This window comes from Schistocerca gregaria, chromosome 5 (genome assembly GCF_023897955.1).
Source record: "Schistocerca gregaria isolate iqSchGreg1 chromosome 5, iqSchGreg1.2, whole genome shotgun sequence".
Classification (NCBI taxonomy): domain Eukaryota; kingdom Metazoa; phylum Arthropoda; class Insecta; order Orthoptera; family Acrididae; genus Schistocerca; species Schistocerca gregaria.
In genome coordinates this window covers 349,236,415-349,261,901 of record NC_064924.1, presented here as the reverse complement: position 1 = coordinate 349,261,901, position 25,487 = coordinate 349,236,415, and the positions used below count along the sequence as shown (strand labels likewise).

General features: G+C 38.9%; 1 protein-coding gene across 2 annotated transcripts in view; it reads right to left on the bottom strand.

Moving 5' to 3' along the window:
* LOC126272987 (anillin-like) overlaps positions 1-25,487 on the bottom strand; it is a 151,104-nt gene that overhangs the window by 63,732 nt on the left and 61,885 nt on the right. For both annotated transcript variants that reach the window (XM_049976336.1, XM_049976337.1), the window contains exon 7: positions 25,316-25,436. In XM_049976336.1, coding sequence (XP_049832293.1) covers positions 25,316-25,436 — 121 coding nt within the window. The remainder of the gene's footprint in view (positions 1-25,315; positions 25,437-25,487) is intronic.

Sequence of the window (25,487 nt, the reverse complement as noted above, 5' to 3'; positions counted from 1 at the left end):
TTTTCTGTGACCTGTCAAACGCCTTTGACTGTGTGAACCACAGCATTCTCTTAAGTAAATTAGAATATTATATTGTCACTGGCAATGCTGCAAAATGGTTTCAGTCTTATCTATCTAACAGTAAGCAAAGAGTGTTATTGCAAGATACCTATGCAGTAAGCAGTCAGTCTTCATCTGATTGGGAATTAACTACATCTAATGCTCCTCAAGGTTCCATCTTGCATCCATTGCTTTTTCTTGTATGCATTAATGACCTTTCATATGTTAAATTTCCAGATTCTAAGTTTGTTTTGTTTGTAGATGATACAAACATAGCAATAAGTAACAAGTTAAGTACAGATTTAGAAATAGCTGATAAATTATCACTGACATTTATTAAGGGTTTAAAGCTAATTCACTGTCATTAACACTCTCCATGCCAAGCCCATAAAATTTACGGGCTGCTGGACTTCGAAAAATTGTGAAGCCCATGGAATATATGGGCTGCAGTGTTTTTGTCAAGTATAATCTCTTTGATGCTATTCTGACAATTTTTGATGGTAGTATGGGCTTCCTGGGATCTTAGTTCAGGCTTGGGTTCACAGATGGCACGAGAAGAATCTGTCTCTCAGTGATTAGTAGGATATCTTCACAAGAATGTTGACGGGCAGTGCTTTATTCACATCAACACAGGCACATTGTGAATTGTAGGTTGTGAACTTTGTTCAAAATGGCACATGACGGAAGAGGTTTCAGATGATACAGAGGGTGCAGAAGAGGATGAGAAAGAGAATGGCATTTTTGAAGGTACATGAATTATTACTTATACATTACATGGTGTTGTTGCTATTTATGCAAAAAAACTTATGCCACGTTACACATTTTGTTAGGCTTTGCTGCAACCACACTGTCACAGGCTATATTATTCTTTTCAGTTGATGATCTGAACAAAAGTAGCTCATCAGAAGGGGGGCTGGAAGCAGTGATGAATTTCATTATGCACCACTTGATGTTTCTGTTGCTGAAGCTGATGTCTGAAGTGCAACTGATTTCTTAACATCTTTTCCTGTCAACACAATGCCAAGAAAAATACTTGCAGTCATCAATTCTGCAAGTTTGGTATTCGACTGCGCTGAAGTGTTTCTAACTGATAAAGGTATCAGAGACTTGAAAGCTGAAACAAATCTATATGCAGCACAAACAATGATAAAGAAATGCAGTAAGAATTAACTGAAACCTCATTCATTATTGAGTTCGCAGAAGCCAGTTATGTCAACTGAAATGAGATGATTCTTGGGCATCATTTTCCATATGTGCATTTCCAGCAGGCAAAGAATAGCAGATCACTGGTGCTCTAATCCATTTGTAAGTTGCAATTTCTATCCTCATATAATGAGAAGTTTGCAGTGTAATCAGATACTTTCTTGCTTACATGTCACTGATAATCGTAAGAAAAAAAAAGCCTTGTTCTCAGAAGGATTTCATCCACTCTTCAAAATCCTTCCTTAATACAACAGGCAAAGGGAAGGTTTTATTCAAGCATATTGTCCATCAGAAAAACTTACAACAGATAAAGGTATGAACCCATTTCGAGGTCATGTAAGTTTTCAAGTGTACATATAGAACAAACCTCACATGCATGGCTTGAAGCTGTACGTTGTTGCAGAGACAAGCAGTGGTTGTGTCCTCAATTTTGAAGTGTATACTGGAAAGTAGGTGCTCGACAACGCATCGTCAGCAGTTGTCTTGAGGCTCCTGTCTGAAGGCAAACTGTTGCATAAAGGCCATGCTGTGTATTTAAACAGATTTTATTTGAGTCCAGATCTGTTTCAGCAGCTGGCTCGAGCAGGAACTGGTGCTGTATGCACTGTGGAATTCAAGGAAACTGATGCCCCAAGATTTAGTAGCAACTAAAGTACAGAAGGGAGAAGTGACATAACAGACTTAGAGGTAATGTGTTGGCAATGAAATGGAAGGACAAGAGGGATGTGTACTCATTATCAACTAGAAATATGGCATCATTTGGTACACATGCAAAAAGGAATGGTACATTTGTACTGAAGCCACTAAAAGTTCTAGATTACAATTGCAGCAAGGCTGGGGTTGACTTACAGTACAATGTATTTTGACACAGGACAGTAAAATGGCAGAACAAACTGTGTTTCTACCTTCTGGTTATGGGAGTGTCAAATTCATTCTTGTTGTACAATTTGGTGCACCAGAAGAAATTGACAATCACTGACTTTTTGTAACACTTTCAGCTGAGTTCACTCAGGAGGAAGTGCAACAAGCTGCTGGAACAAGTATATAAAGTGAAATTGTGGGCAGATTATCACAAAGGCATTTTCTGCAGCACATACCATCAACAGCCAAGAAGTATGCTGTATGTGTGTGCCAGTATGCAGTTCCAGGAACAAGAAAGGAACTGGAAAAGCTTCCCACAAAGAAACACTATACCAATGTGAGCAGTGTGATGTTGCATTGTGTATGGAACCTTGTTTCAAAATATACCACACAAAGAAATATTATGATTCTTTGTGAGAATTGAGTTGAGGGATATAAAGAGCGGATATAAATAAAATATTTTCACTTTATAAAATTTTTGGTGTATTTTATTTGAATATACGACTTTTTTAAATTTACAAAAACATGGCAGTTAATTATGTGATTACCTTCAAACACTATTAAATTCAACCTAAACTTTCACCATAATTTAAAAGTAGAAGGAAGTAGAATTTAAATGGTGGGCTCTTTGTTAAAATATATTAAATTCTACCATAGCAGATCTCTAAATATTGATAAAATTGTCTGGTTGCTGAAGCCGGCTACACGGAACTGTACTGGAACTGGGAGAGTTAAACTTTAAAAAGACCCACTGTATGCTGTTCAGAACCTGTAAGAGATTTCCTTCCAACATGTGTACAACATATGAAGACACACAGATTAAAGAGGTTGACAGTGTTAAGTTTATGGGATTACAACTAGATAATAAATTCAGTTGGGAAGGGCATACCACAGAATTGTTTAAGTGCCTAAACAAGTCTGCATTTATATTGAGAATGATATTAGATGTAGGGGATATAAATATAAGAAACTTACATACTTTGCTTACTTTAATTCTGTTATGTCATGCAGGATCATATTCTGGGCTAACTCATCAAACCGAGCAAAAGTTTTTAGTGTGTGATAAGAATCATTCATGGTGCAAATTCAAGATGATCATGTAGTAACCTGTTCAAGGAACTTCATATTCTAACCACTGCTTCTCAATATATTTATTCTATAACGAAACTTGTAGCAAGTAATGTATCTCTGTTTCCAACCAAGAGCTCAGTATGTAGTATCAATACTAGGAATAAGAACAATCTACATAAAGACCTAAAATCACTTACCTTGGTCCAAAAGGGGTCCAATGTTCAAGAAAAAAACATTTTCAATAAATTTTCAGCAACCATTAAAATCTTGGTTTCAGATAAAGTACAGTTAAAACACAGTTTGAAAGACTTTTTGATGGACAACTCATCCTACTCTATAGAGGAATATTTTAACAGAGGTTGTTAAGCACGCTTAAGTAAAAATGTCTGTTAGATTTGAGTTTTGACAGCACTTTGTCACAACAGTCAAGATTAGGTATTTATTAATAGTGCTTGATAATGTTTCATTTTGATGGCATTTTAATTCTATAAATATTAGCTGTTCTAGTTTATTCATTGTGTTAATCTATTATGACAATCTCATGACAAATGATCAAGGTAGTAAATATATTCAAATGTTTTATGTTATAATTCTTGTGGGTGTGGAACATGTCAGAAAGTATGTCATTTTTTGTGTCTATAGAACAAAACTGAATTTAATGTAGTCTAAGCCTCTGCATTAAAATACTTTCTGTGTGCTTTGACAGCCACATTGGCAAGACCACCAGTGTGGATGAGTTTGATCCATTTCATTGTGCATCATCTGCCCCCATGTCCCTCTTTCTGATCAGAGGATCTCACTACAGGCACCACCCTGCCTTGGCATGGACCAACTAGTACTGTAACCATTGCCCAGAGTCCCAATTCCTTGGGATTGAGAGGCAGCTACTTCTTGGCACACATGGGGAGATTACCACTCAGGCATCGGCAGCACAATTCCTGCAATTTCTGGGGGGCTACAACCATGAGGGTACATGACAATACTAAGCTTTGTCAGTGAAGATATTAAACAGCAATACAATTGTGAAAACTTATGAAAAATATGTTAAAATTATTTTAACATTAAGAATGACTCGACACTGAAAATATATTTGTGCAAGTTCATATAATAAATGGTCAAGGTTATACAATCCAGTTTAAACTTATTTAAAAGTGAAGAGGCCAAAGTAAAGAATAATATACTGAAGTTAAAATCTGTATGACTATTTCCCAGTTTTCCAACCAATACCCTCTCAGTTGGTGACCCTGGAGTGGAATATAATCTACTCTACTGTGAAGTAGTTAGATCTGAAGACCAAAGAAAAAGCAACTTATAAACAACATTAATTTCACCTCCTGCTACAAAATTTACTGAAGACTAATTTCACTACAACATGGTTTATCAAGAATGAAGATTATTTGATTATATGTGGGAGACATTTAATGAGTACAATGTTATTATATTTCTGGGCCCATCACAAATACAGGAAACTATATAAAACAAAAGATACTAAAGACTGTGTTAACTTTAAGTGAAGAATACAGCTGAATATTGAACTTTAATCTGAAGTGAATTATGGGGTTAATTAACATTAATACTCAAAAAATGTTATTGTGTAGTGTGTATAAATAGATATTGTTTACCCAGTATTGGAACCAACCGTTCTTGAAAGTGGTACAAATGTTTATTTTTTGCATGAAAAAGTTATCAAATGCTGTTTACATGAACTGAAAACAATTTTCAAATATTTATTTTCATCTAAAAATAAGAAATAGGTGTTAATTTTCCTTTACAATGTTAATCAATAAGTTGTTGTCAATCAATCAACAGGAGGACAAATATACCATTAGATATTATCAAATAGTTGTGGTCTTTTGGTGTAAATATCTTTGGATCTGAGGAACTTTGACTAACCTTGGTCTATGTCTTCTCAGTGTGCTACATTTGCACAGCCATGTTGTATTCACCTTGTTCTGTGCTTAAATAAATGTTCATTCGACAGCTAAAGTGTGTTCTTACTGATCTACAACATGTAATTTCCACAGAGGTGACACAATCATCATTATCGTGTGTTTGGGAATTATTTTGTGCTTTATTTCATCATTAACAGACTTCATGTGCTGGCCCACATTGCCTTCAGAACAATGGATCTACCATTGTCCTTTTGTGCTAGTGCCTCGCACCGTATTAACTGTGCTTGCATATTTACTAGTGTACCTAATGTGCATTTGGTAAAAAGTGAACAATTACCTGGGCCCAGTCATGCTAGTGACCACTTAACCATAACTGGCCCAACATGGCCACTGCCAAGTGCAACTATGCAGCAACAGCTGCTACACGGACAGTGCACACCACTTAGTGACACTGAATGCCAATTGAGTGATGGTCCCTTTCTGTTTGGTCCGATGTGCTGACGAAATTCGAGAACTGTAATTCCAACATTCATGTGCATGGGGTTGCACATTCTTATATGCCTGATGTCTTAACACTGCCCCCGCATGCAGTCTTGGCGATACTGGTCGCCTCGAACGTGGTGGTTTCTACCACCGTCGCTCCATTGTCACACCATGATCACCTTCCGCCTGTTTTCATAATGGCACTGGCTGTTCCAGCCATGTCCATTCCCAGATCAGTCCCCCCATGGGTGCACTGTGACCGCCTTCCACCTGCTGTTGCAATGGCAGACCTCAAGCGACGCATCGTCCACCACCACTGCACTCCCGGTGTCTGGGGCTTCCTACCCCACTCACACAGATCTTCACCTTCCAGTGCTACATCAACATGTGTTACCTGGTAGGTGTCCTAAGCTGTCTGTATTGCAAAAGAACAACTCTAAGACTTAGTTCACATTGGTGGATCATCTACTGGATATCCACGGGATTTCGGATGACGACAAATGTTTTGTCTGCCTGGTGAGCCCCCTCCATGCTCATCTGGACCTCATCAGTGATCTGCTCCTCTCACCACCCACCTCACCCAAGTATTTAATGGTGAAAACATTGCTCTTCGAATGCCTTTCTCACCCATCAACAGAGGCTATCCACAACATCATCCATGACGAGCACCTCGACAACCGCACACCTTTGCAGCTTTGGCAACACCTTCATGCATGAATTGAGGATCAAGCACTACCAGACACTACGCTGTGGACCATGTGGATGGTCAAACTTCCAGACCTACAACTTCACCTGCTATCTCATGTAGCCAACTCTCTCGAGGTTCGTCTACGCATGGCCAATTGGGCCTATACAATCATTCATCACAGACACTGCCTGTCACTCACAACGTCATCATCGCCTTCAATTGGCATGCCTGCACCTTAGGTTCTGCGCCGTGCCAGTAGGCGTCAGCTTGCACAGTTCAGAAGCTTAGCAGCCTGTCAGGAGCTGCCGCCTGATGGCCTACAGGAGGTACTACCTGCTACCTCCTGCAGTGGCCGACCCTGCCCGAGCAGCAGCCCGCGTGGTCTCAGGCAATGATGCAGTCAGCTGCATCACATGCCCACTCCATACTACCCCACCTCCTGGCTTACTTGCTATGCTGGTACCATGCTAGTTATGGGGCGCTGCTCACAACTGCCGTGCTCCTTGTGCATACCCAAATGAATCCGGCAGGCACATTTAGGTGCCACGTGCCACCATGATCGCCCATGGTCCCTACCATCTGATGCTGCACCAATTGCTCCAGCGGTGCGATGCCTCTTCATCACAGACTTATCATGGGTCACTTGTTTTCTCATCATCACCAGCACTGACGTCATTGTTATTCTGGCCAAGCACATGGGCAAAATTCTTTCTCCTGCTAGCCTCACTTTGACCGCCGCAAATCAATCTCCTCTACATCTACATCTACATCCATACTCTGCAAGCCACCTGACGATGTGTGGCGGAGGGTACCCTTAGTACCTCTATCGGTTCTCCCTTCTATTCCAGTCTCGTATTGTACGTGGAAAGAAGGATTGTCGGTATGCTTCTGTGTGGGCTCTAATCTCTATGATTTTATCCTCATGGTCTCTTCGTGAGATATACGTAGGAGGGAGCAATATACTGCTTGACTCTTCGGTGAAGGTATGTTCTCGAAACTTTAACAAAAGCCCGTACCGGGCTACTGAGCGTCTCTCCTGCAGAGTCTTCCACTGGAGTTTACCTATCATCTCCGTAACGCTTTCGCAATTACTAAATGATCCCGTAACGAAGTGCGCTGCTCTCCGTTGGATCTTCTCTATCTCTTCTATCAACCCTACCTGGTGCGGATCCCACACTGCTGAGCAGTATTCAAGCATTGGGCAAACAAGCGTACTGTAACCTACTTCCTTTGTTGTCGGATTGCATTTCCTTAGGATTCTTCCAATGAATCTCAGTCTGGCATCTGCTTTACCGACGATCAACTTTATATGATCATTCCATTTTAAATCACTCCTAATGCGTACTCCCAGATAATTTATGGAATTAACTGCTTCCAGTTGCTGACCTGCTATTTTGTAGCTAAATGATAAGGGACCTATCTTTCTATGTATTCGCATCACATTACACTTCTCTACATTGAGATTCAATTGCCATTCCGTGCACCATGCGTCAATTCGCTGGGGGGGGGGGGGGGGGGGGACACGCCTCTGTGGTGCCTCTGGCATAAAGCACCACATCTTTGGACACTAGGATCTTTGGCTTTACTTGGTCTATGTCTTCTCAGTGCACTACGTTTGAACAGCCCTGATGTATTCACCTTGTTCCGTGCTTAAATAAATGTTCATTCAACAGCTAAAGTGCGTTATTATCGATCTATGACACATAATATCCACATAGTTTTTGGCAACATATAGAAAATATAAAGAAGTTTTTGAAATATGTTGAAGAAATTATTGTCCTCCAGCACAATTTATTCAAAAATTTCATGTGGAAAGCAAGTACAGAAGATTCACATGCACTACAAGTTTGAGTTAGCAATTGGTTAGCAAACAGCAATAATAACCAGAGACAAGTGGAACTGAAGATGATGGCAGATGCAGTGAGGAATTCACATAAGACATCCCACTGGAGTCTGCTGTTTTAAAAGCCAGTGGGTTTATGTTATACAAGGTGAAGTGATTTCTCAGTTGACATTGATTTTGTCAGTTGAGAGTGAAGTAGTTATTTTAATATCCATTTATAAAATCAGTTTGCTAATGAGCAGTTTAGGGAATTTAATTCATAACTGAAAGATAAAAAAGGAAACTGCATAATTATTAGCTGGTTTGCAATAGCAAATTTAGATTTAATTTTCATTGCAAGTGTTACATTCTGATCCTTGTAGAGGGAACTATAACCTTGGAAACTATTATGCAAGAGGTTTTACAGAATTCAACACAAATGAACAAAATGTATAATAATTTCAGTCAGGAAATGAGCAATGGATTACCACAAATAAAATCTTTTCTAAAATAACTGAATGATTTGATAAAAAATAATTCTAGCTTTAATCATAAACTACATAATTTTGATTCTCACGTAAATTGAAAAATGGACAAGCTAGAAGGGACAACGTATAAACTAGGATTTAAACAGGTACAAGATACCAATCATCATTTAGACTTTATAGAAGAAACATATGACAATATTGAACATTTCATTTCTATTAGTTAAGTACAAGATACAGCAGTAAACAGGAACAAGGTATTAGAAACAGAGTAATTATAAACAGCAGATAATTTTGAACAAGTTAGAATTAAGAATGTGGAGATTGTTCCAATAATTAAAAATGAAAGCTGGCCGTATAATCAAAGTGCGAAGGAAAAGAATGTTATCTAGCGATAAATGAAGTGGCCATGTTTTTACAGATATGCAATTCCTTATAATAATTGACTGTATATGTGTAGTGGTCTAAGACCCTTTTGAGCCTCATCTAGAGTACTGCACCTATTAGGATTCATTATAACAGATTTTAAAATGCAAAGACTCAAAACAGTCATAGGAGTAATATGTTGCTCTATGAACCAATTTTCTTTTACTGTTCAAATTATAAGTACCTATATGGAATATATTTATGCAGAATTAAGGAGTGGTGACTTGTGGAAAGTCTACCAACAATTACTGTGGTCTCTGTACACATTTATATGTGTACAAGGAAGAAGCCCCCTGGCCCCCTGGCCCCCTGGCCCCACTTTTCTTTTCTTTTCTTTCTACACAGTAGTACCAATTTGTTGTTAATTACTGTGGTCATTGAACCATTTGTGCCTTGTGCAGGAAAACAATAATTTTCACTGCTATGGAGAAATATACCAGTTTCTCTGTTGGATCTCACTGAGATAGGAGAGTCCACCAGAAATTGTAGTGCTAATAGTTAAAATGGTGAATGAAATTTGACATCCTTTAGGAGTCTTCCACTATGAAAGATGTGCTATAAATAATCATGTCAATTCTGTACCAAGTACACCTTAAAGTCATCATCTTCATCAAGGATTGTGTCCAGTGTTGAGTTATGTGGGGACATGTCCCTTATAAGTTTTTGAATCTTCAGAGGGGGGAAGAAGCTAAATTTCATATATATTAAAAGGAAGATAAACCATACATTTGTGATATTATTAGCAAAAGTAGGCAATGATACTAGATTTTTTTCTGTATCTAGGGCATTTGTAAATGGTATTTTGGTATTTCTTTTAGGTGTTATGGCAGCCAGTTTCACAGCCTATTTGAAACATGACTAGAATATCTGCCTGTGCAATATTATTGAAATTGTTCTACACATGACTGTTAAGAGTCAAGGAAATAGGGCACTGCTTTCATTTTTATGCAGTCAAGTAATGTAATTTGTTCACCTCTGTATTCAGTGCTGAAGAGGTTAAAGTGGAGCGTGGAATTCTATTAGAGGTTCAGAATAAAAATGAATGTTAAAATGGACAGTATTTCTCACCCTTATGAATAAAAAGGTCAAGTTGTTTCAGGATGATGATCAAAATGGCAGAGGAGATGAATGAAGGAAAAAAGTGTGGGAATGAAATAGTATGTACTGGAACTGTGCTATTCAGGTGTAAGCCTACTTCTATAAATAGTGTTGACTAATCTTCCTGACTGTTGGACAATGAAACAGAAATTGGAATGAAGAGCTTGGGAGAAAGTTGGGACACTGAGGCTAAAAAAAAGGAGCCAAGGAAAGAATATTTACCAACTGTGGTTAACCATTACAGTGTCATTATTTGGAGAAAGTAAAGCAGGACAAATGACATACCTCTGAAAGAAAATCTCTTAACACAATGGAAATTCAGCCCATAAAACTGAACTGACAGTATTATTCACAACCAGTATAAAATTTTTGAAACCTATCTGTTTTAAAGCATTGGAGAATGGAAAATCAGTAGCAGCTAATGTTTACAGAACTGCATACAAAGTTTCCAAAAGGAATCACCATTAAATGATTTTCAGCAAGAAACTAATGTTCAGAAATCAAATAGTGTGGATATGGGATGCATTCTTCATTCCAGGCTTGCATGTGTCAATATACAGGTATTATGACATACTTTTGTTGCTACAGAAATGAAAGCCAGAGTCATCAAAAATCTGAGAGAATGCTGAAAAGTAGTACCTCCAAATTTCTTTAAGTGCAGACTTGCTAAGACTTTTAAATAAAAACAAATGTTAGTCACATTCTACATCTTTAATTCTTCATGTCTGTCTATTTGCAGCCCTTTTGCTGCCTAGAGGGCTCAAAATTTTAGCATGTAACTTAACTATGATTCCGCATGAGAAATAGTACTGTATTTTGGATCTGGGTTTAATGTATATTGCACTAGAGGAGTTGTCAGACAATAGTTTAGAATTAGATGGTCACAATATCAGTGTTTACTTCATTAGGAGAAAAAACCCCTTAGTGTTCAAAAGAGGAAGGTTAACAGAGGGCCACATTATATCAATTATTTCAAACAATTACAGTTCATGGGAATTTCTATTCAGACATAAATGACAAGAGGTGTACTGATATGCCCAGTTACATTGACCCAACGTAATTTGATTAAAGGTTATGCAAAAAAAAAAATGGAAGACTGATTGTTAAGGGATGAAAATGATATTTCTTGATACATGAAAGCATTAGATCATTCTCAGTGGCCTGACAAACATGCAGTAACTTTTGGTGGAAAAAGTTGTGGCAATGCTGACTTGCCATAACATCTCTGGTGTGCAAAAACTCTTTGGGCCTAGGTGGCCATTATATTCTGTCTATGTGATACTTTTTATGGATAATGATGTATGACATGAAGTGGGACAATAAAAATGTGCTCATTGTTTTTAACAAGTGGATAAAAGGGTTGCTATTTATAATGATAAGGACCCAAGTTCCCACATTGGTGACCCCAACGACAGTGTGACTCTCTTCCCGTGTTCTATGTGAGTTCAATAACAATAACAATTGTGTGTGTACGAGTGAACCACCTGTATCGTCATGTGGCCTACGCAGCAAGGTGTACCGCTGTGTGATTTCTACGGTCAGAATCCGACCATGCCACCCACCTGCCCTACACATGGACTCTATACATCGAACATTTCAAGGCCCTCTGACCTGCGAGTGGATTGCAGTACCACAACACTCAAAGACAATGCATATGTACCACCCGTCCATCTTGCCTCAAGATCGTTATTTCAAACATACAGGACAAAGTGTGAAAAGAGATCCGGGCATTCCACTGCTAATGTCACATGCTCAGGGGTGTGCAACACATTCCGTGAAGTACATTAGTCCACCAAACTTCGCAAAAGACTATTGCCCTTATGGCCACTGCATCTATCACCCATTTGGTCAACAAAAATTGACATTTCACTATTGCAGACTGAATGTGCTCTTCTTGTGGCCAAGTTAACTAGTCAAAGTTGTGACGAGCTACTGCAACAACAAGAAATTAGTGAACTCAAGCCTACGCAGGCCAAGCTCACCTCCCTTATCGAGCGTACTGAACAGACATTACAGAGCACAAAATCTGAACTCGCCTCACTTGAGGTATTTGCTCTTCACACAAACCGATGTGCGCTCAAATCTTTGACTCCTTGCACGAGTGTTCGAACGCTAACAACGCACCCCGTGTGCATAGCATGTTATCAATCATGAGCGGCGCACATCACAAACTCTATATGACTGAAGGCACTCTGACCAGACACTGACCATGATGCCTGAATCCACACAAACTCAAAGCAGTGAAAGAAATAATCTCGGACTTACAAAAGCAGGCATTGTACGCCCATCCTCCAGTGACTGGTTTCTTACTGATTCATCTCACACTGAAGAAGGATGGTTCCTACAGATTCTGTGGCGACTATAGACATCAATGACCGCACAATCATGGACAATTATCCAGTACTGAACATTTAGGACTTCGCTTCTCAGTTGGCAGGCGCTAAAATTTTCAGTGTGGTGGACTGTGAGAAAGCGTATCACCAAATTCCAATGTATGAACAAGATATCCCTAAAACGGCCATCACCACACCCTTCAGCCTCGTTGAATATGTTTACATGCCTTACGGATTGAAAAATGCCACCCATACCTGGCAGAGGTTCTTAGATACAGCGTTACGACCCCTACCTTTCTGCTACATGTAGCTGGACGTCATTTTGATCTTTCTTGATCTTTTCTTCCTCTTGGGAGGAACACGAGCTTCACATCCGGGTGCTGTTTGACACATTACAATCCCATGGTATGATCGTCAACGAAGACAAATGCAAACTGAGACAGGATTCTGTTGCTTTTCTGGGCCACACAGTTTCAGCCGATGGTATCCGGCCCACACAAGAGAAAATAGACATTATCAAACAGCTGCCGATACGAGAAACATACCACGAACTCCGCCGGTTCTTAGGAATGATCAATTTTTTCCGCCGCCACATTCCAAGAGCCGCCGAACTACAGGTCCCCCTAACAGATGCACTGCGCGGGCAACATATGTCAGGCAACAGGTCCGTGCCGTGGACAGAGGTCATGCATGCATGTTTCAAAAAACTCAAAACCGCACTCGCGGAAGCCACCACGCTTGCCCATCCACACCCGAGTGCAACACTTTCGCTCACCACGGGCACTAGCAAAATATCTATCAGCGCAGTACTTCAACAACACAGAGGAGAGGTGGTGCAACATCTCAAGTTCTTTTCAAAAAAACTCCCCCCCTATCAGTGCAAATGTCCTGCTTTCGACAAAGAGCTCTTAACTGTCTATGAAGCCATTAGATATTTCTGTGAAGACATCAAGGGACGCCCCCTCATGATCTTTACAGACCACAAACCTCTCGCCCAAGCACTCACAAACCCTCCAGCCGACCCACCTCCTAGGAGGTTCCGTTATTACGACCTCATTTCACAATACACAACTGATGTCCAATATGTTCAAGGATCTGACAATAAAGCCACTGATTATTTCTCCCGGATCTTGAGCATATCTTCCTTAACCGACTTCGAAGCTCTTGCTCGAGCACAAACAAATGATGACTCCTTGGCGAGCCTTTTACCTGACAATAATCACTTGCTGCACCTGGCGTGCAAGATGATCTGCGGCAAAAGCTGGGAACTATGGTGCGACACTTCCATGATTGACGACGACCTGCACACCGCCACCTGCTCCTCAAGGGATGACATGCCGTCCACGCCCCCTTCCCCAATGCTGGAAACCCTCATTGGGCACAGTCCAGGGTCCATGCCCTTCACCCCCCTCCCCCCCTCTTGCTACGCCCATCACACACTTCTCATCCGACATTCAACAACTCACTACCGTCTCCATCGACGTCTAGCACTTTTCACCGTCTGACATCTGTATAACTACCACAAATTATTCTCTTAGTCTTACACGCTCCACCCTGCTCCGTTGACGATGACACCTTTCAACTTTCCGTTCTCCACTCCTCACTGATCCCCAATTCCTTAGATCCTTCCCTCATTCAATCTTTCATTGATGCCACGAGGTCACTGTAAGTGCTGTACCCCGTCTCTCTGTCTATTCCCCCACCCCCTGTCACCTCATGACCAGGTCACCGCATACTCCCACCGGTGTGGCACCGTGATTACATTTTTCCATCCAAAAGGGCTTGAACCCTGGCCCTGCCCTGCCCAGTTCCCCCTCTGGACGAAGACGGCGCAACGCACGACACCCACACCCTCCCCCCCACAGCAGACAGTGCCTTGTGCTCCGCACTGCAGGGGGCGGGGGGGGGGGGGGGGGGGGGTGCCTCTGTGGCAACACTGACATGCCATAACATCTGTGGCGTGCAAAAACTCTTTGGGCCGAAGCGGCCGTTATGTTCTGTCTATGAGATAATTCTAATGATGAATGACATGAAGTATGACAATAAAAATGTGCTCATTGTTTTAACAAGCGGATCAATGGGTTGTTATTTATAACAATAAGGTCAAGTTCACACAAAGTAATATTCAGATTTCCTGAAAGAAAAGTAATCAAATGGTCTTTGAGAGATCGTAGAACCTAGTCCAACTTGTCTGATGACACAGTTAACTGAAGACAATATTCACCAGTAATTTGAGAGTCGACTTTCACAAATGAACCTTCTTCCAACTCCATTAAGAATCTCATTGTATCTGAAGACTGTTGCCAACTTAATGTTCATCAACCAGGCAGTACTGCCTTTACAGCTGTTCAACCAACCTGTTTATGTGGAGACCTTGTTCCTGAAGGGAACCTGGCTACAGACAGCAAAAGTAAGGAGAGGAAGGAGAGAAATATGGTTGTAATATTCTGATGCCAATTTGGAACCTGCTTTAAACAAGCAGATTCATCTGCAAGGTATCTCTTTCAAACTTAGCTGTAGACATTACACTGCATAGCTTGAGATAGTAGCTATTAAGAAGCAAACCAAAATGACACACGTTTTAAATAACAATAATTAATTAATGATGCTGTGCTCAGTGTTTAGTGTTTAGTCATATATGAATGAGAAATATGTTTATTGTCTGAGTTAATCAAATTAGGAAAATGTAACACTTACACATTTATATGAGGTAGTGTATGTGAGGGTACAGAAATTTTGCAGAATTAAATATGGTGTATTTCCTTAAAAGTTAGGTGAGGAGCTTTCTGTATTCTTGTGATCTATAAATGAGTAAATGTGTTATCAATGTTATGTTAAAGGATATGATTTAACACACACACACACACACACACACACACACACACACACACACACACACACACACACACGTCTGAATTTTTGCAGATGATATGTTAATACAAATAAATATTTGTATTTTAATATTAATTGTTTGAGGTACTCCTTGAGCAACATGTGGCAGTTGGAGTTTATCAGCAGATGCCTTTACTTCAAAGTGAGTGATGAAACTTCCAACACTGTATGGACCGCTTAATGGGAGCCTCAGAGTAAGCAACATTAAGCTTTGTCACTGAATACATTATTCAACAACACAACTGTGAAGACATAAATATCTGAGAATCATTTCTCCGCACTGAAAACATGGGCCATGGAACATGGACATGTAATAAATATTCATGATTATACAACCCAGTGGAAACTTAATTTAAAAATACAGTAGAAAAGTAAATAACTAATATATTGAAATTTAAATCTGCATCGAAACTATTATGCTTTTGCCACCAAGAACCCTCTCAATAGGCAACGATATTCCCACCTGATTAGCTGATCAGAATAGCCAGGAATGAGCCAGAGGCAACTCTCCTAGACATCACTTATGGAAGACAGCATGATATGCTAGTAGTGAATAAGTAGTTAGCTGGCTGCATGTTACATCATTTAAGAGAGAGTGTGTATGATAGCCATTGTAACTCATGTTGGGTTCCTATTTAAAATGTGCATGACAAGTATCCCTACTTCAAATGTGCATGACAAGTACATGCAGCAAATAAAATTTTGTTTTGATATGTTGTTTCTCAGATTTACGAAATGTACACTAAATAAAGGGCATTGCTTACAGAAATATTTGTGGCCTTTGTAATTTTTAATGAAAACCTATTAGTACACAAAAAATGTAATTGGTTTTGGAAGTTGTTAACAATATTTATCAGTTCTAGTGTTGGTGCACCTTACATTTATCTATTCAATGTAAGAATAATTTCTGTTTGTTTACACTAACAATTTTTTAAATTTGAGCATCTGAGAAAATATGATGTTTGTTGACTGTCTTTTATAATTTTGTTATAAGGTGTATTTTTATGAATCCTAAATACATTTTTTTAACTGAATGTTGACATTTCTTTATTTCAAATTTTGATGGTTTCTTACGTATAAACATTTGAAAATTTAGAGGGAACAGGTTTGGAACATCATGTGAAATGTAATTTTTACTTTGTACTTTTTGTAATGTTATTTCTATTATGAAAACTTTTCAAATACTGACACCTTGAGGTGTCACCCATTCACATTATTTCAGCAGTATTACTTTTCTTTATCAGGTGCCACCTGTGACTGTTTGTAAAGCGGAATGGGTCCAATAATTGTACCTACTACCTTCCCCAGGATCAGTTCCAAGAGCTCCTTCTGTGATCCCTTCCCACTAAAAACATCTGGCAGATCTGTTTCTGTCAAGATGAACAGGATTCTCAAGAAGTGTAACATCTAGCATATGTTACGTCTGTCCTACCAAAATAACAGGGCTAATGGGAAGTGTGAAAGATGACATTGTTTTACAAAAAGCAGGAATTTATAATATAGCTTACCAATGTGGCAAGTCATATCTGATTCCCACTGCCCTATTTGTCTGGTCAGTATATCAGGATCAGAGGCACACCTGGTCTATAGAGATGATCATCTCAGCCATTACTGACCACTGACTGGAACTTAATCATACCACGATCTATGAAGAAATGGGGATTCTGGTCCAAATGCCCAGATACTGGGACAGTGTTACAAAAGTGTCAATAGAGATAGAGGTGGCAAAACCCCACAGTCATGACACTGGGTTTCAGCTCAACAAATACTGGGATTGTGCACTGGTATTGCTAAAAGCACAATTGTTACAACAGCAGAACTCAACAAAAAGAAGAGCTGAGGATGTTCATACAGGAAACAAAGCCCTCAGACAGAGCAACAGTTACACTATACTGAGAGCTGAATGTCAGATCGCAGTCACGTGCACCAAACCAAAAACTAAAGCCAACTCATGGCCAGGCAAACCACACCGAAAATGAAACATCTAATGGTGTTTCTAGTGCAAATGAACCAAAAATGGAGCCCTTTGAACTGACCACAGAGAGGTTAGGCAGTAAGTGTAAGTACTGGGTCCATTCCTCTGTATGAGCAGTCTCAGGTAACAATTGATGAAGATAAGGAGGCACATTGTCAAAACACTGTTCATGGATGACAGTGATACCCAGCGGAACATCAGACATCTCAAGATGTCAACAGATTGCTCAGAAAGCCTGAAGAATTACATTTGGGAATACTATTATAAAAGAAATGGATGGATATGGATAGAAGCACATTGTGAATGTTTTGAGATGTTCATGAAAATTTCTCAGTGCACTATTGAGAGTAAAGGGAGTCATTGCCATTTGTAACTTTTAGGGTTTCTCTCAGAATTTTGGCTTTCTAGAGGGTTTGTAAGTGGTTCTGAGTACAGAGAGATTTTTCTTTATTTTTCCCCAAAAAAATATTTGATGCTATTTCAGAAAAAGACATAAGAGTAAATATATCTATACTGTTAGTACATATTGAATCTTGATCTTATCTGTGGTGGTAAGTTCCTAAGGGACCAAACTGCTGAGGTCGTTGGTCCCTAGGCTTACACACTACTTAATCTAATTTAAACTATCTTACACTAAGGATGCATGCCCAAGGGAGGACTCAAACTTCCACTCTTATCTGTCTCTCAGGACCAAAGACCCCATGTGATGGGACGATGCCCTATCGGCTAGGGAGAGGTGGGGGTGAACTTTCAGTGCCTGCACAAAGAGGCTTTTAAGTAAGCAGCCTGTGGAGTGAGATCACAGAGTGAATACATATGAGCCAAGCTGCAACTCTGTTAGTGTACATATTATGGCACACACTGGACTGTTTGTGGTGATGGTGTGTGGCATTTAATGTTGAAACTGTAACAACCTTTATGGTTCTATGATATTCAAAACAGAACTGGCTACATTCAGCAAACAAACTGTAATGCATCCACTGTTCCACTTGAAAGTGAGGGTAAGCCCTTGAAACAGGTTGCAGAGGGGGGGAAGGGAAGAGGAATAAAAATGACCAACAGAGAATTGTTTTAATTTATATTTTAGGACTGAAGATATAATCAACTCATAATTGCTTACAAACTGTCTAATTTCAAGGGCCTTTTTACCATCATATGTCTAATGACAGAGAGATACCGAAGAGATTCAATCAGGGTCTTTAAGACGTGTGTGACAGGTGCATACACCCATAGCAAGAAAGATATAGTGATACATGTACTTGATGAGTAAATTTTTCTGGTAACACTGTCTATATACATCCTGACGTGAAATCAAAATAACCGCAAATAATAGGTAATGTAAAAGAATGTTAAAATAATATCATTGAACTAACCATATATCTTACTGTCTCAAAGTGCTATTTCAGATTCTTCTTGACTTATTTTATCTAACAACTGATCTTCATTTATTTCTTCTTCTCTTTCCATAATACTGCCTTAAAATTCCCTTGTATGGACCCTCTATATATGGTGCCCCAGGAGGAGTAGACTATGTTCACGGATGTGATAAGAATGATCATCTGAATCATGAAGTCTAATAAGCTTTGGCTTCAAAATGCCTACCTTAAGAGCTATGAGCATTTGTTCATCTTCACTATTATGAAACATCTCTTCTATGAAAGAAGTGTGCATAGCTCTTGAAGTCTGCATTTTAGAGCCCAAATTTTCTTGTATTTTTCCTTCAAATGACTGTTCCTGTAATATCCTTGAATACCAACCATTCCTCCTGGGATACCCTGCATATTCCATCTACTTCTAAGGTTTCCTTTCTTTGCTTAGTACTGGCACACAGTTGCTTATCTTTAACTCAATGGTGTGTGTAATTTTCCTATAGGTGGCATCTGTCTTCCCCTAGTTATGCAGGTTTCTTCAGCCTTAATTTGGCCTTTAGCCATTCCTGTTTAGTCATTTTTCAATTCCAGTCAATCTCATTTTATAGACATCTCTCTGTATTTCCTTTCACCTACTAATTTGCTGCATTTTCATATTTTCTTCCTTTTGACAAACTCTCCAGAGCTATTCAAGGATTTCTACTGGGCATTGTCTTTTTACATATTGGATCCTCTGCTGCCTTCACTATTTTATCTCTCAAAGCTACTTTTTCATTGTCTGTTGCATTCCTTTCCTGTGTCTCAATCCATCATTACTGTGAAACTCAACAAGCTATGGTTCTTTCAGTTTATCCAGGGCCGAACCCTTTATTTCCTGTCTTTTTGCAATCTTTTCAGTTTTCATCTACAGTACATCACCAATAAACTGTGGTTGGAGTCTGTATCTGCCACTGGGAATATTTTTCATTTTAAAATCTAAATTTTAAAACTTTCACACCATTATATAATCAGTCTTAAAACTTCCAATTTCTCCAGTTCTCTTCTGCACACATGGCCTCCTTATGTTTTCCTTAAACCAAGTTTTAGACACTAGGTTGCACACAACTGTACTACTAGCCAGTGTGCATATGTGGTGCACTTTTTTGTGACTTGGTGGTGAAACAAAACAACTTCAGCTTGTTTCAACTTTGGTGACACTGGGTACACAATTATTGAGGTTAGGTCTGTCAGTAGAGTGTAAACAAATTGAAACATGAAGTGGGGTACATTTGGGTTTTGGTTATCTTTGCTAAGCATAGGTGTCTGTGGGATTAAAGTGATGTTGACTACAAAAACAAGCAGTGCCATGCTCCTACATGTGAGGCCATGGTATGCAATCTGAACATGGATGAGTTCACAATATCTGAGGAAAAATTCATTCAATTACAAGAAAATATACAAACTAAAAAACATACAGGCAAGCAAAACATCTGGATGCAGAACAGCCCACACCTATGATACTGAAATGCCACAGTTCAAGTTGGCCAGTTCTACTTTAAGAAAAGCAAAGGCTTCACAAATCAAAGCTGAATTCTTTATCCAGTATTCATTTATTTAAAATGTTACAGTAGTGTTTCCCATTCATAAATTGCAGTACATATGCTTAAACTTCAAAGTTTTGCTCCTGTACAGACCCTCCTACAAGAAAGTAGTCTGCAAACCATTCTATACTAAATGAGAACTTTCCTATTATTGTTACTACTACTACTACTACTACTACTACTACTACTACTACTACTGGACTGCAGTTTTAGATCTATCAGCCCACCCAGCATTTATGCTTCTCCATGTTCCTGGTTGGTATAATCTATTACCAACATACTCCTAATCTACGAGCTGTGGATGTCAAAATTTGAGAAATTTTTGCTTTGCCACTTATGAATTGTGTGTGTAGCTCTGACAATTTTTACAACTATCTGTTATAGTCTCACAACTGGCTTTTCATACAAGTGAAATTTGGACATGAGAACACCAAACGCATTTCCCACAACAAAGGCTTAATTAAATGTGATGTTAATGGAAATATATCACTGCTAACTAAAATCTCATCATCTAGCCGACCAAGAGATCTGGAGTCTATTGCATGCAACATGATTTGTAATTTCATTTATGGCAACAATGTTTCTGGCATTATAGTATCTTTCTTCCTTCTTGCCTCCTTAACTCTATTTAGAAGGAACACTAACTGTCCTGATGTCATTCTAAGTTAATCAAAATAGCTTCTATGGTCTTCCACTGAAATTTCTTTCATCAATGTTGCAGAGCCACTGAGCTGATGTCATTTCTTTATCGAGTCATAAACCCAATATGTTTCTCATTTCTTTTCTAATGCAAAAATTTCACCTAACCAAACATTAACTCCACCGTAACTCATGCAGCTGCCAAAACTTTCATTTTAGAAATGACTACAGCACTAATGAAAAGACAAAACTGAAGTTCACAGAGGTGATGCCATGTGTATAGTCATGTGCAAAACTATTTGTGTGCAACTCATTCAATGTATTAAGTGGTGCAACTCAATGCCATCATGTAAACTAGCCTTTATGCTCTCTGCAAAATTCTATCAGACAGCTACCTATTACAGCATTATTCCTACCTACCCAACCAACCAACCATCCACCCAATTAAGGGATCTAAACTTCCAAGCACTGACCCATGGAATGCCTATTTTGTATTCTCTGATGATGACATGCTCCTGCTCCTGAGTAGTTCCCATCCAGGGATCAAAGTGGGATACTGCTATGTCTTTGGAATATTTTACCCATGAGGATGTCAATCATTTAACAATGTTCTAAAGCTGCATGTCCTCAGGAAATGTGGCAGCAGTAGTTCCCCCTTGCCTTCAGCCATTTGCATTATGAGTTACTGCAACATGTTTGCTAATGTTCAAGGGGAGGATAATTATCCAAAATTTTATCCTTTCAACTACTGAAAAGGCTGCTGTCTCCCTCCGTGAATTTTAGGTTAGCCTGGCCTCTTCACAGGTAAACCTCCATTATGATAGCACCTATCTGTATCAATAAGGCATGCAAGCCACTCCACTTTGGCAAGGTCCATGCTCTATGCAGCTATTGAGAATGTTAACTCAATCCATGAAATTGGCCTGTAGTTTCTTAAAACAAATTGTTTCTCTGCTTGAAGACTGGCTTTCCTTCACTTATTTTAATCATTTAGAAAAATATTTTCCCCTGTTTCAGTATTTAATTTTGTGTATTAAGTCTTTAGTTACCTGTCATTGCATTTCTTCATGAGATACAATGTAGCAGGCTATCCATGGCAACAAATGAATGTCATATTTTGTTATTTTAGTTTGTTTGAAACCCATCTCAGTAATAGTTGTGAAAGAGAGAGAGGATAAATAAGCTGGATTTATTTATTCATTCATTTATTTTTTGCAGTGTATTCAATTCATCTGCTTAAATTTGTGTTATGGGTTTATATGCGATAGTTAAAAAATATCTGTTTAATGAGATTGCTGTGTCTTTGGAACCTACATCTATTTCACCAACTTTCAGAGGATGAAAGTCTTCTATGTGCTTTATGATAGATCAGAAATTCCATGCATTTTTTTCTCCTTTATCTGTTGTTCCTCTCACAAAGAAAATATTTCCTTTCCTGGTGAATCCACATTGCTCTTTCCTTTGTATATATTCTGGTCTGTAGCCTGTGTTGCCATGCCAGTTTTGTGGGTTTCTTCTGTGTGTTGGTTGCTTCTGATCTCTGCCGAGTGTGTATATTTCGTTTAGTGAGTGCTTCTATGTAAACCAGTAGTTTTTACTCTTCCATAGTTGTGTTTTCATTTATTTTGTTGTGTACGATTGTGTTGATAATAGTTGTTGTTGTTTCAATGTGTGGGTTATTTGGGGGGGGGGGGGGGGGGGGATCTATGCAAGAATGGTCTAATGTCTGTATTTGTGTCTGTATTCTGTATATGCCAGCTAAAATTTTTCTTCTATATCTAACATGTGTGTCACTTCGTGTTCTATTTGTGCCTGTTCTGGTGGCAGTCTTAAGATTTCGTTTTCCTCTGGATGTTTAATTGATGCATGTTGTTCTTTGTTTGTTTGCTCTGGGATGTTTGAGTCAATTGCTGTATTTTCTTCTTCTTCTTCTTCTTCTTCTTCTGATTGCACACTATTTTCTTCCAGTATTTGTTGTACTTGCTGTTTGATGTTTTCTAATTCTGACTGGGGTATCCTGTTATTTTTGATTATTATACAGATCTGATCAGCTAGTCATAGTTCAGTTAAAAATTTTAATTCTGGGTATCTGGTAATAAATGTTGTGTATACTTGAGATCTGTATCCAGTTGTGTTGGTTCCTAAGTTTGTTGCTTGGTAATAACAGAACATGAGGTGTCAGTTAACTTCATCTGACCATCTCATCCTCTGTCTTTGTTTTCCTTCTAGGGTGCTTGCAGGAAGCATATCCTGCAAAACACCTCTATTTGGATTTAAATCTTTTTCCATGTGGCTAGCAGTCTCGTTACCAATGTGGACGGGCATAATGTTCAAGCATCGTCCCCAACCATGACAGCGCTTGTCCGAGGCTTAATTAGTTCTGTCCTGAACCAACTAATCACACTAAAAGGGTGGTTAGCCCTATTAGTGGTTTGTTCTTTTTGTCACCTTTTATGAAATAATAATAATAATTATTATTATTATTAATCTGTGGGGTACTCAACTGTGCGGTCATCAGCGCTTGTACAAAGTCCCACTTTTTACATACTCCAACTTTTACACAGTCCAATCTAGTCACTGCCAAAAATGATAATGATGGCAACACATATACCCAGTCCCTGGACAGAGAAAAGTCACCAACCCATCTCGGAATCAAATCCAGGACCCCGTGATCCAGAGGCAGCAACGCTAGTCACTAGACCACGAGTTGCAGACTCTTCCATCTGGTGGGCAAGAGATATGAGACAGGTAAAATAACCTCAGACTTCAAGAAGAATATAATAATTCCAATCCCAAAGAAAGCAGGTGTTGACAGGTGTCGGAATTACCAAACTATCAGTTTACTAAGTCATAGTTGCAAAATCCTAACACGAATTTCTTACAGACAAATGGAAAAGCTGGTAGATGCTGACCGTGGGGAAGACCAGTTTGGATTCCATAGAAATGTTGGAACACGCAAGGCAATACTGACCCTATGACTTATATTAGAAAATAGATTAAGGTAAGGCAAACCTACGTTTATAGCATTTGTAGACTTAGAGAAAGCTTTTGACAATGTTGACTGGAATACTCACTTTCAAATTCTGAAGGTGACAGGGGTAAAATATAGGCAGAGAAAGGCTATTTACAATTTGTACAGAAAACAGATGGCAGTTACATGTGAACAGACATGAATGGTAAGCAGTGATGAGAAGCAAGTGAGGCAGGTTTGTAGCCTATCCCTCAATCAGTATATTGAGTGAACAGTAAAGGAAACAAAAGAAAAATTTGGAGCAGGAATTAAAATCCATGAAAACAAAATAAAAACTTTGTGGTTTGCTGCTTCTGACAGAATTGCAATGTTGTCAGCAAAGGACCTGGAAGAGCAGTTGAAAGGAATGGGCAGTTCCTCGGAAGACAATGTAAGAGAGGATATAATATGAACATCAACAAAAGCAAAATGAGGACAATGGAATGTAGTCTAATTAAATCAGGTGATGCTGAAGGAATTAGATTAGGAAATGAGATGCTTAAAGTAGTAGATGAGTTTTGCTATTTGGAAAGCAAAATAACTGATGATGATTGAAGTAGAGTGGATATAAACTGTAGGCATTTCTCAAGAAGAGAAATTTGTTAACATCGAATATAGACTGAAGTGTCAGGAAGTCTTTTCTGAAAGTATTTGTGTGGAGTGTAGCCACGTATGGAAGTGAAACACAGATGATAAATAGTTTGGACAAGAAGTTAATAGAAACTTTCAAAATGTGGTGCTACAGAAGAATGATGAATATTAGATGGGTAGATCATGTAATTAACAGGGAGTTACTGAATAGAATTGGGGAGAATAATTTGTGGCACAACTTGACTAGAAGAAAGGATCAGTTCATAGGACACATTCTGAGGCATCAAGAGAGCACAAATTAACTATTGGAGAGAAGCATGGAGGGTAAAAGTCAGAGGGAGACCAAGAGATGAATACACTAAGCAGATTTGGAAAGATGGAGGTTGCAGTAGTTACTCAGAGATGAAGAGGCTTGCACAAGATATAGTATCATGGAGAGCTCCATCAATGCAGACGTTGGACTGAAGACCACCACCACCACCACCACCACCACCACCACCACCACCACCACAACAAAATAACTGTAAACATTGTCTTGATGTGGTGATTCTCCTTTTCCAGGCTGCAACATGTCTGTTTTGTTTCCCCCATCATTTCCTGCACTTAGTAAGTTAGGCAAAAATAAATTAGGAAGAACACACAATTTTTAGCAATCAACTGTAGTTTTACAGTTGGTTCATTCAAATTTGTGATGTAGAAAAATCTATGAAAAATCAGTAATTCTGTGTGTGTTGAAGTATATCATTTTACTTGAAACTGCCTTGTTTATAGGTCCTTATTTTCTGATCATCAGAGTGTATTTCTATGTAAGGGAGAAAAATTGGAGGCATTGATTGATTGATTGTACTTTTACTCACTTGATATGAGCAGGATTCTTTCACACTCTACTCTCTCACGTGATGATATAAACTCTTTTGACTGCTCACAAACAACAAGTGCTTTGCTTGCTTGAATAATTATTGACATATGTATGTCTGCCTGTAAAAATAATTAAATTAAATATACACAAACGAATAATTTCAACTGAAC